General features: G+C 39.5%; 1 protein-coding gene across 8 annotated transcripts in view; it reads left to right on the top strand.

The window, feature by feature from the left end:
• Positions 1-17,465, top strand: part of LOC126163219 (crossover junction endonuclease EME1) — a 219,609-nt gene that overhangs the window by 160,401 nt on the left and 41,743 nt on the right. For all 8 annotated transcript variants that reach the window (XM_049920166.1, XM_049920164.1, XM_049920162.1 and 5 more), the window contains one exon: positions 7,870-8,043. In XM_049920166.1, the coding sequence (XP_049776123.1) occupies positions 7,870-8,043 (174 nt within the window). The remainder of the gene's footprint in view (positions 1-7,869; positions 8,044-17,465) is intronic.

Genomic DNA, 17,465 nt, shown 5'->3' with positions numbered 1-17,465 from the left:
GTTCACAGATTTTGGCTGCTGATAAGTCTGGAGTTAACCCCTCAGCAACAGTTAAAGCTGGAAATTGGTGCAGTGAAGCACTGAAACTGGTAGTCATATAATAAATAACATTGTAAGGATTACTGTAGGTATTCCATTTTATTACATAAGTGAACAGACAAAGTCCCTCAATGTTACATGGTGTATTCTGATGTGACAGTGGCCCACTGTTGGCACAAAATGAGAGAATTGTTCTGTTATGAGCGAAGCACACCATATCCGCTTCACATCTGTGCATGCCATCTGAGAGCAAATATAGACTCGCCGCTATATTCTGTACCACACCACATCATTTGGCAGTGCAGAAGAAGAAGAAGAAGCAGCAGCAGCAGCAGCAGCTGGACTAGGGAACTACAACCCAATGTGTTGATTGCTGTTAACAGCAGAATACAAATGAGTACATTTGGAGTGCTTCTGTGACTAGGAAACTCAGACTGCTGATGATTGGCATAACATTGTGTTCAGCTTTAAATCGCAATTCACACTATCTTGGATGACTGTATTTGCTGAATATGGTGGCAACTTGGGGAGAGGTCCCATTCTCCCAGTGTTTCAGAGGGGTACAGCAATGATTCCTAACATCATGATGTGAGAAAATATCTGGTATGACTCCAAATTGTAGCTGGTAGTGAATGAGTGAACTCTGATGGCGCAGTGGGAGGTCACAGATATCCTGCGTCCTCGTGTATTACCCCTCATACAACAGTATCATGGTGCCATTTTTCAATAGGACTGTGCTCATCCACACCTGGTATGTGTCTCTATGGACAGTCGTAAGTAATATTGAGTACTCCCATGCCCAGCAAGATCCCCAGATCTGTCCCTGATAGAACATGTGTGAAACCAGCTCAGATGTTAACACTGTATCAGTTCCAGTACCCTAGATACCAAGGACCAGAAGCATCATATTTCAAGAGGAAGTTGAATCTTTCAGGAGAGGATACAATGGCTTTATAACAACCTTCTCACCTGAATCAAGGCATGGATCCAAGCCAGAGGAGGTGCAGTGTCATACTGTTAACTGGGCTCAAAGAGCCCCATTCTTTGTAAATTTGACTCAGTATTGTAACCACTGAAATAACTTCACATACACTCTAAACCTGTGAAGTTTAATTTTGTTTTGTCCTCCACTTCTGGTTGGTCGCTTTTTCTCGAGCAGTGTTAATTAGCACTGTACAAGGAGTAATCATAAAGTTTTAGTTATGACCTTGAAAAATTAAGCTGTGATGATAAAACAAGCTGATGATCATAATTGTTCTGTAAGAATTCACCATAAATTTTTCTCAACATTGGATGCCTTGACAGAGACCTCAGATGCAGAAGTTTGTATTTAAATTGTTCAGGAAACAATCCACCTCAAAAATATTCCTGTCATCATTCTGGAAAAGCTTACCACTCAACAGTTTTTTCTTGTGAGGAAAGAGGAAGAAGTCACTGGGTATCAAGTTGTGAGGCGATGGGGGTGACAAAAAATTTGATAGCTGTTGTATACTTTGCACATAGGTCGTTTCACAGATGCATGCATCTCTACTAATCTTTGTCTGTCATCACTTGCATACTCTATTTTTAACTGGGAGTGCAATAGCCTTCTTTGCTTCCTCGGCATTTTCAAAATTTCAATCTGCACATGTTGGTTGGGTCGTCGCTTTTCCTGTATGTGGTGAAATCACGTTTTCTCTGCGGTGAAATCACGTTTTCTCTGCTTGCTTTGCTCCTTTGTCTTGGGGTAATACTGATACACTCACTCATTGTAATTACCATAGGTAGCTAAAGAAGTCATCTAGGATGACGTGACACAGCTGCAACATTTCCAGTGTCCCTCAGTTACGCGGGCTTTTTCGTTGGGTGTTAGCAATCGCTGAACCGTGCAAGTGGTGACCTTTGTCATGTTTAAAATGTTGTGCGAAATGATGAACTTTGATACATTACTGATTTTTACTTTTACCACTATTGTCTCAGTTGTGATTTGCCACACCAGGTCCTGACAGTAATCATGACTGACTTAGTTTCATAACTCAAAAATATCTCTCACAGAAATATGTCAATAAAAATATTGTAGCACTTTTGAACCTTATTGTGGAGATGTGGAAACTCTACCTCAGGAGAGCAGTGAAGGCATCCTTGACAATTTTAACATAACTGGGATTATCTTGCAGGTCAGTCAGTTACATCTACACATGCACAGGAGTGCTTTCAACTGCAGTGGCAAACAGTCTCAAAAACACCTCAGAAACAGTTGTAAGATTGATAATGCCCTCAAAATCATTATAAAACTATCCTTTCAATTCTTTCTAGGCCACAAGAATTCTTCAAATCTTTCATTTTCTTTAAGCCCAATGACCTTAGAGAAATGGATTGTCCTTATCATAATGTATCCCTTCTACAATATGATATTCTTTTTAAATCAGTCACCATCAAATCAGAAAGAAGTTTCCTTGCAGTGTCTTACTCTGGACAGTGTGCAGTCAAGTTCCATTCTGGATGTTGTATTTTTCTTTCCTACATCTTCATTCCAAATGTTCTAATTTTCATTCCTGTACTCTTCTTTCCTTCAGAAACTTAAACAGAAGCAGGTTTTAAATCAAAAGAATGTCCCTTGACTTAACCTATGTACTCTGCAATGACGTATGAAGTCTCCATACTAATTGTTCGGTTCCACTGAGAACTGTTGCAACTGACAATGGAATAATGTTTGTGATTTCAGAAATTTTACTATTCGTACCATCCATTCTTCGCATACAACAGGCCTGCAAAGTGCTTTTTGATCTACTAAACAACGAATCCCATATGTCAATTTTCATAATTTTTTGCTCTTTCATTGTCAACTAGACCCATAAATTCTTTCTGCATGGTATTTTAATATTGTTTCATAGCAAATATCACTACCTGCCATATATGTGAATTGAGAATTCTAATCCCTCTCTTCTGTCATTACCATTAATTTTAAAGGATTCTGTGATAGATTGCTGGAGTGCCTCCTTTGTTCAAACAGCCAATAGATCAGTGAACATTCTTCATATCACAAACAAATAGTGTAGATTAAACAGCTCTGACAGCTCTATTCTGCCGAACTGAAGAGACTTGTGCCAAACAAAAGACACTGCGCTGCAATGCTAAATGAGCGCTTCCAAGAAGCACCGAGCAAAGCCAAGTGACAGGTCAGGCTTGGCCTGCACATGCTGCACGGATGAAGTTTGGCAAACTGTGGCTGACCCAGGTGTACAGTCTCTGTAAAGAAACAGAGATGTAAAACAAGGCATAGCAGTGTAGATAGGAGATATTCTGAATGAAATATGTTTGGCCATAGTGAGAACAATGTGTGAAGCCTTCATTCAGCCTTAGCAGAATATTGTCAAAATGTCTCTCACAAACCTCAAAGAAATTCCTGTCATATGTAAAGCCTTTTAATGGTGCTAAGGGTACTGTCCAGTCACTCAGAATGAGACAGGAACTGAAATTTATGGTAGCAAAGCTAAAGAAGAAATGCTTAACTCTGTTTTGTTCCTTTGCAAATGAGAAGCCAGGAATATTGCTACAATTTGATTCTCATAGCACTGAAAACATGGGTGAAATAGATATTAGTGTCAGTGGCATTGAAAAACAGCTAAAAAGTTAAAATTTAACGAAGTGCCTGGGCCTGGTGGAGCTCTTTTAACTGTAGTCTACCGCAGAGCCCTCAAACAAAAAACCAACCCTAGTTATTGGATAAAGCCACAGATCACACCAGTCTGCAAGAAGGGTAATAGAGACAACCCACAAAACTACTGCCCAATATCTTCGACATCTATTTGTTTTAGAATCTATTCTGAACTCAAACATATTGAGGTATCTTAAACAGAAGGACCTTCTCTATGCCAAGAAGTGTGGATTCCAAAGACATAAATCATCTAGAGCCCAGCTCGCACTTCTCTCATATGACGTACTGAAAGCCATGGATCAAGGCATTAATGCAGATGAAATACTTATAGATTTCTGAAAAGCATTTGACTCGGTACCACATCTGTGGTTATTGAAGTGACCGAGAAAGTCCCACTTCCAAAAGTGCAATGTCCCATCAGGACAGTTGGGTTCTGAGGCAGACTTATGCGGGCCATTTCAAAGATACCACTTCTGTGGAGAAAGTTATGTCTGCACTAAGATGATACTAGACTACTCAATACTGGAGCCACACAACAACTCAACTATAACTCCGTAAGAATTTAGACGAACTCGACTGGGGACAAACTGCCTGAGTTGCAGTTGAACAGTCACTTTATCCTTGTGATCCATGGCACTTTAGCTCAGGGAGCACGACACTCATGCCACTAGCAGTTGGGTGGCACCAGTCGCTGTCACTGCAGCTGTCAGACAAGAGGCGAAGCTCTAGTGTGAACATCGGAGCCTCAAATGATTGCCCCTGTGTGGTATTGATTGGCTATGATACCACAGTTATCAAAAGTGAGTATGTGTTACCTAGCAAAATTTTTGACTCGGTTGAAGATTTTCTTTTTTAGAGAGGACAACACAACTTATGTTGGCTAGGGAGTCATTGACAGTTGTAGAAGTAACTTCAGATGTTCCCCAGGAAAGTGCATTGAGACCCTTGTTATTCAAGTTGTATATTAATGACCTTGCAGACATTACTAGTAGTAACCTCAGACCTTTTGATGATAATTCAGTCATCTGTTACGAAGTACTGTCTGAAAGAAGCTGCAGATTTTGACAAGGTTTCAAAGTATTGCAAGGATTGGGAACTTGCTCTAAATTTTCAGAAAAGTAAAATTGTGCACTTCCAAAATAAATTTTAAAAAAAGTATGTACTGTGACTATGACATCAGTGAGTCACAGTTGGAATCTATCAACTCACTATGATCACATAATCACAATCGCAGGAAAAGCAGTTGGCAGACTGTATAGTACCGGGGAAATGCAATCAATCTACAAAGGAGACCACATACATAATACTCGTATGACACTCCCTAGAATATTGCTTAAGTATTAGTTACTCGATCTACTCGTCTAATTTTGAGCATTCTTCTATAGTACCACATTTCAAAAGCTTCTAATCTCTTCTTGTCTGTACTATTTGTCATCCACATTTCATTTCCGAATTCCACACAAATACCTCCAGAAAAGACTTACTAACACTTTAGTTGTATTCATTGTGAACAAATTCCTAATTTTTAGAAACATTTTTCTTGCTATTACTAGTCTACATTTTATAGCCTTTTTACTTTCGCCATCATCACTTATTTTGCTCTCAAAATAACAAAACTCATCTACTACTTGTTGTGTCTCATTTTCTAATCTTATTCCTTCAGCATTGCATGATTTCATCATACTACATTCCATCTCCTGTTTTTACTTTTGTTGATGTTCATTTTATAATGTCTTTACCATCCATATTATTCAACTGCTCTTTCAAGTCCTTTTCTAGCTCTGACAGAATTACAATGTCATTATCAAACTTCAAAGGTTTTTATTTCTTCTCCTTGAATTTTAATTCTATTTTCAAATTTCTCCTTTGTTTCCTTCACAGGTTGCTCAGAATAACATTGGGGATAGGCTACAACCCTATCTCACTCCCTTCTCAACCATTGCTTCCCTTTCACGTCCTTCAACTCTTATGTCTGCAGTCTGGTTTCTGTACAAATTGTAAATACCTGTTACCATAGGATTTCTGCAGGGCCTTAATATTTCTGCCTATTTGATCCTTTGCTGCCTTCATAATTTCATTTCTTAAAACTGCCTTGAACAGTTAGTTTGACAATCCACACACAGTGGAAATATTTTACACCTTGTAGCTACAAACAAACCTGACCTTTATCACCAGTGACATAGCAACAGTTTAAAATTTTGTTTTTGTGGTGGTCCACAGATAATAAAAAGACTGCAGCCTACTAGGACCATGTTTTCATTCTCAAAACATAGAGACGAGGATTAGTGATGACGTCACCACAGTATCAATGGTTACTAAAGTTAATATATCTGTCCAAAAGGCTAGGAGAGTATTTATGCTGAAAATTCGCAGATAAGAAGTTTTTACCCTTCTATTTAAGACAGTGAATGGGCATTTTTTTAATTCCAGTATGCTGGACATAGAGAAATTATGGGAACAGTTGAAACTGAAGTATGTGTATTAACGACAAAAAAGACTCAACATGGTTTAATAACAAAATTTGAAAATGCTGAGAAACCACTGTTATACCTTAGTGAAGGATCTTGCAGAGAACATGAGAAAATTATGGTCCAACATAAAATCACTAATCAGGTCGAATTTTTCTATCCAGTCACTTGTTGACCAGTCTGGTTTGGCAATAGAAGGCAACAAAACAAAAGAAGTAGTTTTAAATGTTGCATTTAAAATTGTTCATGCAGCAGGATCATACAGCCATAACATTCGTTGACTACCACACAGACTGATGTATGAAGCACTTAGAAATAGGCAACTCTGGCATTGAGAAGTAACTGAAAGAGTCGAAGACAAGTAAGTCGCAAGATCTGGACAGAATCCCAGTTCGGTTTTACAGAGAGAACTGTACAGGACTGACCTCTTATTTAGCCTGCGCATGTCACAAATATGTTTTCCAGCTCAGAGTCCAAAGCAACTATTAAAAAGCGCAGGCGACTCCTGTATATAAGAAGGGAGAGAATGGACCTGCAAAAATTACAGACCCGTATCCTTAACATCAGTATACTGCAGAATTCTGGAACATATTCTTCCAGAAAGCATTTGCCGCAGTGCCCCACTGCAGACTGTTAACAGAGTTCTGAGCATGTGGAGTATGTACCCAGATATGTGAATGGCACAAAGACTTCTTGAGTAACACAACCTAATACGGTGTCCTGGATGGTGAGTGTTCATCAAAGACAAGCATATGGTTAAGACTGACCCAGTGTAGTGTGATAGGACCATTCTCGTTATCTGTGTACATAAATTATCTGGCGAATAGGATGAGCAGCAATCTGCGACTGTTTGCTAATGGCGCTGTTGTATATGGGAAAGTATCATCTTTGAGGGGCTGTAGAAGGATACAGGATGACTTAAACACGAGGTCAATTGGGTCTGATAAGTAGCAGCTTGCTCTAATTGTAGAAAAATGTAAGATGATGTAGAGGAGTAGGAAAAAGAATCCTGTAATGAAATGGAATGAACACATTTAAGGATGGTAATAGGGAAGGTGGTTGGTTTATTGGGGAAGTTTTAGGAAAATGTACCTCATTTACAAAGTAGACCTCACATAAAACCCTTGCGCAACCCACTCTTGAGTACTGCTCAGGTGTTTGGAACCCTCACTAAATCAAATTAAAGGAAAACATTGAAGCAATTCAGAAGCATGCAGCTATGTTTTATTACTGATAGGTTAGATTAACAGGAAGTGTTATGGAGATGACTCATGAGCTCAAATGAGAATCCCGTGGGGAAGACTACATTCTTTTCAAAAAGCACGAATGAGAAAATTCAGAGAACAGGCATTTGCAATCAACTGCAGAATGATTTTTCTGCTGCTCACATCTGTTTTCGCAGGCTTCAAAAGAAAAATAGACATGTAGTGCATGTCCTGACAGTGGAAGGAGTTCAGGGTTCAGAAATTCATCAGAGAATAACTCAAGTGTACAAAGAGCCCTGCAAGTCAGTTGCAAGAGTCCACAGCAGAGCCTAACACCATGTACCTTTTCTGGCATGGTGATGAAACCTCCATCACTAAGCATGTGGCAATCAATGTTTTAATTATCGAAGCTTTCAGTTACTGCAGAGTTGTTGAGAGCAGAACTCACCTAATTATAGATTAAGAAATAATGTAGAATGTGCAATTCAGAAACAGTGAAAATTTATTTTTCTGATTTCAGACTATTAAGGTTGTTGTGGACAATGCACTGATACAAGAAAAGTTTGGAGGAGCTCTGTTGTCTGCCTTGGAAGAAATAGAGGTAGAACGTTGTATGCAGTCACAGCCCATCCCAAGCACTGTTACATGGCTGCGCCAGATCATCGAACACAGCATTGACGAAGACAGCCAGAAGGTGAGTCAGATGACTGAAAAGTCTATTGTCATCATTAGAAAGGTTCTGTTAGTAAAATGTTAAAACTTTGGCTCAACCACATAAAATTCAGGATTTTGCTAGACATTTTGAGAGCAAGTGCTTGTCTTCAGTTAAAATATACAGGAATCTTTAAAAGAAAGATTAATGCTTCAATAACGAAAAAGAAAAAAATACTGCAAAACCATCAGTCATATCAGACTTCGTCTGAACGTACACACACACACACACACACACACACACACACACACACACACAGAGCCACTGTTGTCTTGGGTGCCATTGCCCCACTACAATGAGTAGTGATATCAGGTGAGCTGGGTAGTGAGTGCACAGAAGATGATTCGGACCTACCGAACACCAACGGTACCTCCATTTTGACAGCTGCTGCCCATTTGACACCAGAAAGCCCCTTCCATACAGTCAAGTCACTCATTGTTGGATCTGCATTGACGAACAATACCTCTTCAGATATGGCGAGGGCCTTCCTGAGGCATCCATAGACTGTAGTCAGCCTCCCACATCTTATCCCGAATCAGGCCGTCTCCACCTTCTCTCACCATCTCACCAGTGACCTACCACGCCCACAGTCCAGCCACAAAGGAGCATGCCATTGTGACTCAGTACCACCCAGGAGAAGATCAACTGAATTGTATTCACTGCCAGGATTTCAGCTACCACTCATCATGTCCTGAAACCAGAAATATGCTCTCCACTAACCTCCCCACCCCTCCCACAATAATATTTTGCCACCCACTGAAGCTACACAGTATCCTTGTTCACCCTTATTCCTTCCCTGCCTCCAGCTGTTGCCCCATGGCTCATATCCCAGTGAAAGACCGAGATGAGAGACCCAACCCATGCATCTTCCCTCTACCACCTACTCCGTCCCAGTCACATGCATTCCTTACCTCATCAAAGGTTGGGGCCATGTGTGAAAGCAGCCATGGGGTCTACCAACTTAACTGAATCACTATGCCACATCCTGTGTGGACATGACAACTAACAAGCTGTCTGTGCACATGGAAGGCCACCACCAAACTATGGCTTAGGGACAGATGGACCATGCATTTGTTGAGTATGCTGCCCAACATGAACAGCATCTTCCCCCACCCCTTCCCCAATAGCCCTTACCTTTCTCACTCCACACTTATTCTCTACCCACACTACCTACCCTAGGCGAGAGAGCTAATCACCACAATGGGGTCACAGTACCTGGAGGCGACAGTAGCCACATTTGTATGAGTTACACTTGTATGAAAATGTGTTTGGATGTCTTCTTCATCTGATGTACTTTTTCAGATAGCTGAAGAGTATCCTACAGTCTACCTTTAAATGCACCTGCCTGCTACTCGTGATGGGTAGCAATCTTTCCTAATTTGTGTTGTTATCGTTATTCCAATCCATTTTGTCCACTGTTTACTTTACATTAATCAGAGACTGTTCAGTCCAACAGATTTTCTGTTTTTTATATAGTTAAAGTATTACCTATTTTTAAAGATTCTTGCATATTTTACCTGGAGATGAAAGCCAGTTCTCAAAGTGGATCAAATGACATGTGATATCATCAGTTTTATGTGGTCGTGCAAAAATTTTAATATTTTACTGACCTTTGAAATTGAAAATTCTAGAATGGTTCTTTCATGTTGGTATTCTCCCTGTTCACAACTGACTGGGAGGCACAGGAGAAAGGGGTACAGTCGAACCTGAAGTAACAACTAAGTCTACATTAAAGTTCAGTTTTGGTGAATGCAGGGTGTGTTTTCAAGTGTCAAGTGACACAAATGGCATAATGCCTGGTTTTGACTTCTTAGAAAGTCCGCAGCCCATGGTCTACTGGTTAGCAAGGTGGCTGTAGATCATAGGACCACATTTCAATTCTTGGCTGAGTCGGAGATTTTCTTCACTCAGAGCCAGGGTGTTTGTGGTGTCCTAATCGCTTCATCTCACCTGCATTGATCGCCAAAGTGGCATCAAATAGAAAGACTTGCACCATGCGGCCGAACAACCCCAGATGGGCTCTGCCAGCCATTAACACCATATGATCATTTCATTTAACTTCTTATAAGACTGTCATCAGTTGATCCATTTGAAAAGAAGGGAAATAGGCAATTATAAAATACATAAAAACTTTGAGGACATGTCGTGAGTCATGCCTTGTGTAGCTCAGTCAATAGAGCATTTGCTCACGAAAGACAGAGATCTTGGGTTCGAGTCCCACTCTGGCACACAGTTGTAATGTGTCAGGAAGTTTCACATCAGCACACAACCCACTGCAGCTTGAAAAACTTCATTCTGGAAACTAAAAAATTACATTACGAACTCGAACCAACTTCTACATAAAGCTGCAGGTACTCAGATATGTTACATAGTGACTCACCAAACGGATATGGACAACACTTCAGTTAAAATTTGGAAAATAGAGCTATTTGGATCACTTAAAATATGTTGATTTATCACTACATTTCAGCTATTGCCATCAGGTGCAAAATTAGAACTCTCAAAACAAAATTCAGAATCAGTTTCAGTAAAAACTATACCCAAGCAGACTCATTGAGGGAATATATTTCCTTTATTAATACCTTGGTAAAAGTGCTACTGAACAAGCCGCACTAGGCACTTGATGAAACTCATTGGAAGACCTGAAGGCTACAGCTATAACATAAAGCTTTCAACTCTTAAATCACAAACATAAGATTAAAAATATCCACAGTCTTAAATTCATTGTAAAGGTATGTCGTAAAATCATTTTTAAAGTTATTTATTTCATTAGTCATTCCTCTAAGGACCACATAACTTACAAACATTATGAGAGCTCATGCCATAATCCTATATAACTTGAGTTTGCTTTGGAGTGATTGCTCCCTTCTGATGTAAATGGGGTTGTTGCCTTTGGAGGATCTTGAGTTTGGCATCAATTTTACAATTTCTTAACACCAACCTCCCTCCTTTACCTGGACTTTGCATTGGCAACAACACTACCAGATTACTGTATCGACCCAGCATTACCACAGGCTAAGTTTTTACTATCATTTTAATATTATGAATATTTTTAATGTTTGATTCACAATTTAAAAATTGTAAGCTCATGCTATTACTAGCTTAATACCAGACATTTCCCGGGTATGTATTTATTCCCCTCTTTTATTAGTCAAATTCCTTCTCCCCCCTCCTCTCTCTCTCTCTCTCTCTCTCTCTCTCTCTCTCTCTCTCTCTCTGCCCATCTCCTCCACCCCCTCTCTCTGCCTCTCTCTTCCTCCCCCTCTCTCTGCCCATCTCCTGCTCTTTCCTTTCTCTGTCCATTTTCTTCTCTCCCACCCCCCCCTTCTCTGTGCCCATCTCCTCCTTCCCCCCTCACTGTCTGTCCATCTCCTCCTCTCCCCATTCTCTCTTCATGCTATCATGCTTACTTTAGTCAGTGGGTGGTGGTTCTTACCCCCACAGTATTTCTTTACAGGTTGTAACTAATGTGTGTACCAAATTTGGTTGAAATGTTTCAGAGATATAGGATTATCCTTTTACCCGTTCAATTCCCTGTGTATGCACTAGTCAAGTAAATTTCCCACTTATTTGTTCTCATATTTCACCTGAATGTTCAGCGAATTTCACCCTGGAGTTTCATTTTCGTGCAGCTTAATGTTTGTGATGTTATGTCTCCTACACTATGAGTTACATAATTATACATTTTTGTTGGTAAATTCAATGACAGATGTGGACACTGTCTGCAGAATGTGTTGTGAATAGAAGTAATAGTAAATAAATAATAAATTAAAACATCATACATGATGTGGCAGTGTTTCACACATTTCTGTATTTCATGACATACCTCCTGAATTGTGTGTTGTACAGTAATATAATTTTTATTATATGTTCATTGATATCCGTGAATACCGTCTGCAAAATGTGTTACAAATATAGTGTGTAGTAAAGAAGTAATAAATTAAAATGTGATGCTCCATGCAGTAGTTTTAATGGATGAACAGTGGAAATGTAGTAAGTGATAAACTTTTTTCATTTCATTGTTTTGTGTGTGTTGTCAATGAGAAAAAGTTTTATAAAGCTTTGAAATTATGTGTAAAATTTGTTTCACGTCTGTAAGTGCTCTCATTCTCAAACACTGGATGTTCACCCCCCACCCCTTTGATAGATAGATGATTCTACACCCACAGCAATGATTTCCAGACAGCAAGTGATATTTGTACAAAGTTTGGTTGAAATTGGACCAGTGGCTTAGGAGGAGATGTGGAAAATACATACATAGAGGAGAAAAAAGTCATGGGATAGCAATACACACACATACTGATGTCAGTAGTATTATTTACACAAGGTATAAAAGGACAGGGGATTGGTGGAGCTGTCATATGTATGCAGGTGATTCATATGGAAAGGCATCCAACATGACTATCGCCACACAACAGGAATTAAGTCTTTCAACATAGAATGGTCGTTGGAACTAGAAGCCTGGGACATTCCATTTGGAAATCATTAAGGAATTCAATGTTCCGATATCCACAGTGCCAAGAATGTGCTGAGAATACCAAATTTCAGGCATTACCTCTCATCACAGACAATGCAGTGGCTGACATCCTTCACTTAATGGCCAAGAGCAGCGGCATTTGCATGGAGTTGTTAGTGCTAACAGACTAGCAACACTGTGTGGAACAACCACAGAAGTCAATGTGAGGCTTATGATGAATGTATCCATTAGGAAAGTGCAGTGAAATTCAGCATTAATGGGATATGGTATCAAGACAAGCAACATGAGTGTCTTTGCTAACAACATATCGCCTGCAGTGCCTCTCCTGGGCTTGTGACCATATCTGTTGGACCCTAGGCAACTGGAAAACCCAGGACTGGTCAGATGAATCCTAATTTTAGTTGGTAACAACTGATGGTGGGGTTTGGGTGTGGTGCAGACCCCATGAAGCCATGGACCCAAGTTGCCACTGTGCAAGCTGGTAGTGGCTCCATAATGGCATGGGCTGTGTTTACATGGAATGGACTGGGTCCTCTGGTCCAACTGCACCATTCACTGACCATTTGGAGCGACTCATGGTCCTCACATTCCTAAACAATGATGGAATTTTTTTGGATGCAATGTACTGTGTCACAAGACCATAATTGTTCATGATTGGTTTGTAGAATATGCTGTATACTGAGAGCAAGCGTTTTAGCCACCCAGATTGCCCAACATGAAATCCATCAAAAATTTATGGGGCATAATTGAGAGGTCAGTTTGTGCACAAAACCCTGCGCTGGCACACTTTCGCAATTATAGATGGCAATACAGGCACCATAGCTCAATATTTCTGCAGGAGACTTCCAACGACTTGTTGAGTTCATGCCACATCAAATTGCTGCAATATGCCGGACAATTCGAGGTCTGATATGATATTAGGAGGTATCCCGTGACTTTTGTCATCTCAGTATACATACATATTTTCATAATAGGATGTAGTTAATGGTAGCCTTCAGTCCTACCAATATAATGCTTATATGTTTGTATTATTGTGACAGTGGGGGTTAGTAAAAATATAATTTAAAGGCAAGAAAACATTTTATTAACTTTGTAATTACACCCTGGATACGAAAAAAAAACACATTTACTGAAAGAAAAACACAGAAGTTACACACGAGCCAAGAATAAAGATACTGACAGCAGAGTCATGGAGCAGCACATAAATATAGACATCAAGGAATTTTTTTCTTTTAACACTTCCTCCAAAAGAAAAAATCATGAAATTATTGCTTTGTCTCTTGCATGCCAATTTCTGAACATAGAAAATTAAATCGAACTCGTTCAAGGGGTTTCGTCAAAATATCTGCCAACTGGTTGTGTCCATCAATGTGTTCCAAGAAAATCTCACCGTTCGGATATCTTTCACGAACATAGAAATGTCAGACCTCTATATGTTTAGAATGTCGATGATATTCTGGATTTTTTGCTAACTTCAATGCACTAGCATTGTCAATGTAAAGAACTGGAGGCTGCCCCAACATTTCCACTAATTCTGATAGCAGATGACGTAACCAAACTAACTCTTTTGCTCCTTCACTAGCTGCAATTATTTCCGCCTCGGTTGTGGATGTGGCCACTACTTTCTGCAACTGACTTGTCCATGACACTACACCACCTGAGTACTTTGCAAGAATTCCAGTTGTTGAGCGCCTTGTCCAGTTATCACCTGCGAAATCTGCATCAGCATAAATCTTTCATTCTTCTTCGGTTTTGCAATACTTTGGCATTCTTCGGACGGTCAACCAGCACCCAGGTATTGTTTTTCTTTAGTGATTGAAGTTCTTCACTAATAGCTTGCATCCATTCTTCCTTCTCGTTTGACTGCAATATTTCTGAAAAAAGAGTTTGGATCTTTGTATTCAAGTGCATCAACTTTTGTTGCCATACAAAATTCACCACTTTCCATCCAGATTGGTTTTCTTTGTTGTCTTTTATTCTTCTGTTTCTCTTCATTAGAAGATTCAGCAGCTTCTGCTTTTAGAAATTTTGTTAATTCTTTATTTTCATCAGATTCACTCGACTCTTGACTTTCTCTAGAATCGAGAGTGCCCTTTTTTTTCCCCTCCAGAAGTGTACAGCCTAGGAGATTTACATTGGTCATCTTTAGATGAATTTGGCTTAAATTTCACGTCGTGACTCAACACCACTTTTCTTTTAGATGGAATCCAAACTCTAAACCCATCTTTGTCATTAACATATTCAACAAGTCGTCCAAAAACTGCCTTATCATCAAACTTGGAACGGAATTGTTTGTTAATGTGAATATAGCAGCCTGTGCCAAAAATTCTGAGATGATCAAGTCGTCCTACTGGTCGATTAAACCATAATTCATAAGGGGTTTTATTTTCAACTGAAGATTTTCCAGTAAGATTTATTAGGTATACTGCTGTGTTACATGCCTCTGCCCACAACCCTTTAGGTAATTTACTCGGATTTAGCATTGACCGTGCAGCTTCAACAATGGTCCTATTTTCCCGTTCAGCCACACCATTTTGTTCAGGAGTGTAAGGAGGAGGAATCAGTAGCTCTATTCCCCTGTCTGCAAGCAGTTCACTGACATTCTTATTGTTAAATTCTTTGCCACCATCACATCTAAATTGTTTGACAACATGTCCATTAGTTCGTACTTCATTTAAAAACTACTTAAGAACAGTACACACTTAACTTTTGTGTCTTAAAAAGAAAATTCGACGAAATTTACTAAAATCGTCTTTGAAACATACATAATAATGCTTGCCTCCAAAAGATTTCGTGCTCAATGGTCCATTGACATCCGTGTGGATTAATTCACCAGTACTGGTAACGCGTATTGTTTGTGTTTTGAATGGCAGCCTATGCATCTTTCCAACCGCACAGCCGTCACAAAATTCGCTCTTGGCATCTTCCACATTAACGTTCATTCCTTTTAAAATATTCTTTACATGTTGTTTATTTTGATGACCAAACCTTTCATGGTACACTTGCAATGTTTCGGATGAAGTCATCAAGTTCACACAATTCATATTTGCATTTCTAACAACACGCATGTTCAACACATAAAGTCCATTTTTCACATAACCTGTCATAACAATATTGCCACTGACTTGTTTTCGAACACAGACATTATTATAACTAAAATTAGTACTGTAGCCTCTGCAGGCAATGGCTCTCACAGAGAACAAATTAGCACTTGCATCAGGGACGTACAAAACATTGTCCATTCTAGCATTGTACCATTTATTGTTTCGTCGAATTTAGATGTAAACTGTTCCTTGACCGTACGCACACATTTTGACATCTTGTTTTCCCAATGAAATTACTTGAGGAACATCAAATTCACTATACAAAAATAAATACTGTTTGTTGGGAGTGATATGATTTGTAGCGCCACTGTCGCAATACCATTTATTTGGGTCAGTGTGATTACTGGTACACACTCCCATAGTGTATGAAGTAAATGCAGCATGTTCACTTTCTCGCTTCTTCTCTTTTCTTTTAGTGCTGTCACGAGTGTTCTGTGGACACTCTGCTGCCCAGTGACCTGATTGTTTGCATATATTACATGGAAACTTCTGTTTTAGTTGTGACTTCATCATCTTTACTTGCTGATTACTTGTTTGCCATTTTCTTGTTTTAGAAACGACAAAAGCTGCACTTCCACTAATGTCTTGTTCACGCATTTCAATAGTACAGAGTTTTTCAATCAATAAATTCAAGCTTTGCTTTTCTGTTGGTTTCGTATCCCAGAGATCCTTAAAATTGTTGTAGTCTTTTCCCAGTGTAGACAAAATTCGACCATTTAAGATTCTTTCAGATAGCGTATTTTCTTTATGTTTTGCTAATTCATTGTTCAGGTCCACAAATAACTTTTGCAGTTTGGCCACATGTGCACTAATATCTTCCATTTCATCACGTTTAATACGGAAAAATGTTTCAATCAACATATTCAAACGCTGAGTACTGCTACGTTCAAATTGGGCGCGTAATTTGTCCCAGATTTCTTTAGCATTCTTGCACGTTAAGACGAGTTCTGCAACAGGTTTACTTAGTGCACTTGCTATAAGACTTGCTGCCTTTGTGTCGTCCTTGTGCCATTCCACATACGCTTCTTTTTGTGCACTTGTCGCATCTTGCGGTGACTCTACACATTCACGCGTACCGTTAATAATATCTTCTAGTCCATATGAACGCAGCACCATAGAAATAGGCCATTTCCATTTGGCCCAGTCGTCAGGTCCTTCAAGCTTATCAATGCTGACCTTATAATCGTCGCTAGAAGTCATGTTTCTTTACAGACATAGGCTCATTTCAAATATTGTTTTAATTAAACTATGTTGTTTGCCTTTACACGTGTACTGTGCCCATAACCTGATGAAAAATATTATTTAAAGGCAAGAAGACATTTTATTAACTTTTTAATTTCACCCTGGATAAAAAAAAAACACATTTACTGAAAGAAAAACACAGAAGTTACACACAAGCCAAGAATAAAGATATGGACAGCAGAGTCATGGAGCAGCACATAAATATAGACGTCAAGGAATTTTTTCTTTTCTTTTAACAATTATGCTACCTCTTTACAGTCCCTCAGTCGAGTTGTGTCAGCAGCTATATGACGAGGTGGCAGTGTCAAATAGCAGCTGCAGCTGTGGGGTGGAGGGGGAGTGGTGGAGGCAGTGTTACATTGATTGGTCACTGCTGCTGCTGAGGCATCATTCACTGATCTGGTCCTCCTCCACAGAACTCCACCGCGAACAGCTTCCTCTCTTCCCGCTACCATTGTCATGAGAGGGGGGGGGGGGCAGGAAATTTGCAACTTCAGTCAGCCCAGCATACCACAAAAATGAAAAATAAATGTGCAAGTGCCCAACTTCAGTGACATTTTATGTTGTGCTGTGTTCCCATA

Source organism: Schistocerca cancellata, chromosome 1 (genome assembly GCF_023864275.1).
Source record: "Schistocerca cancellata isolate TAMUIC-IGC-003103 chromosome 1, iqSchCanc2.1, whole genome shotgun sequence".
NCBI classification, from domain to species: domain Eukaryota; kingdom Metazoa; phylum Arthropoda; class Insecta; order Orthoptera; family Acrididae; genus Schistocerca; species Schistocerca cancellata.
The sequence above is the reverse complement of the archived record's forward strand: the minus strand, read 5'-3'. Positions and strand labels throughout refer to the sequence as shown.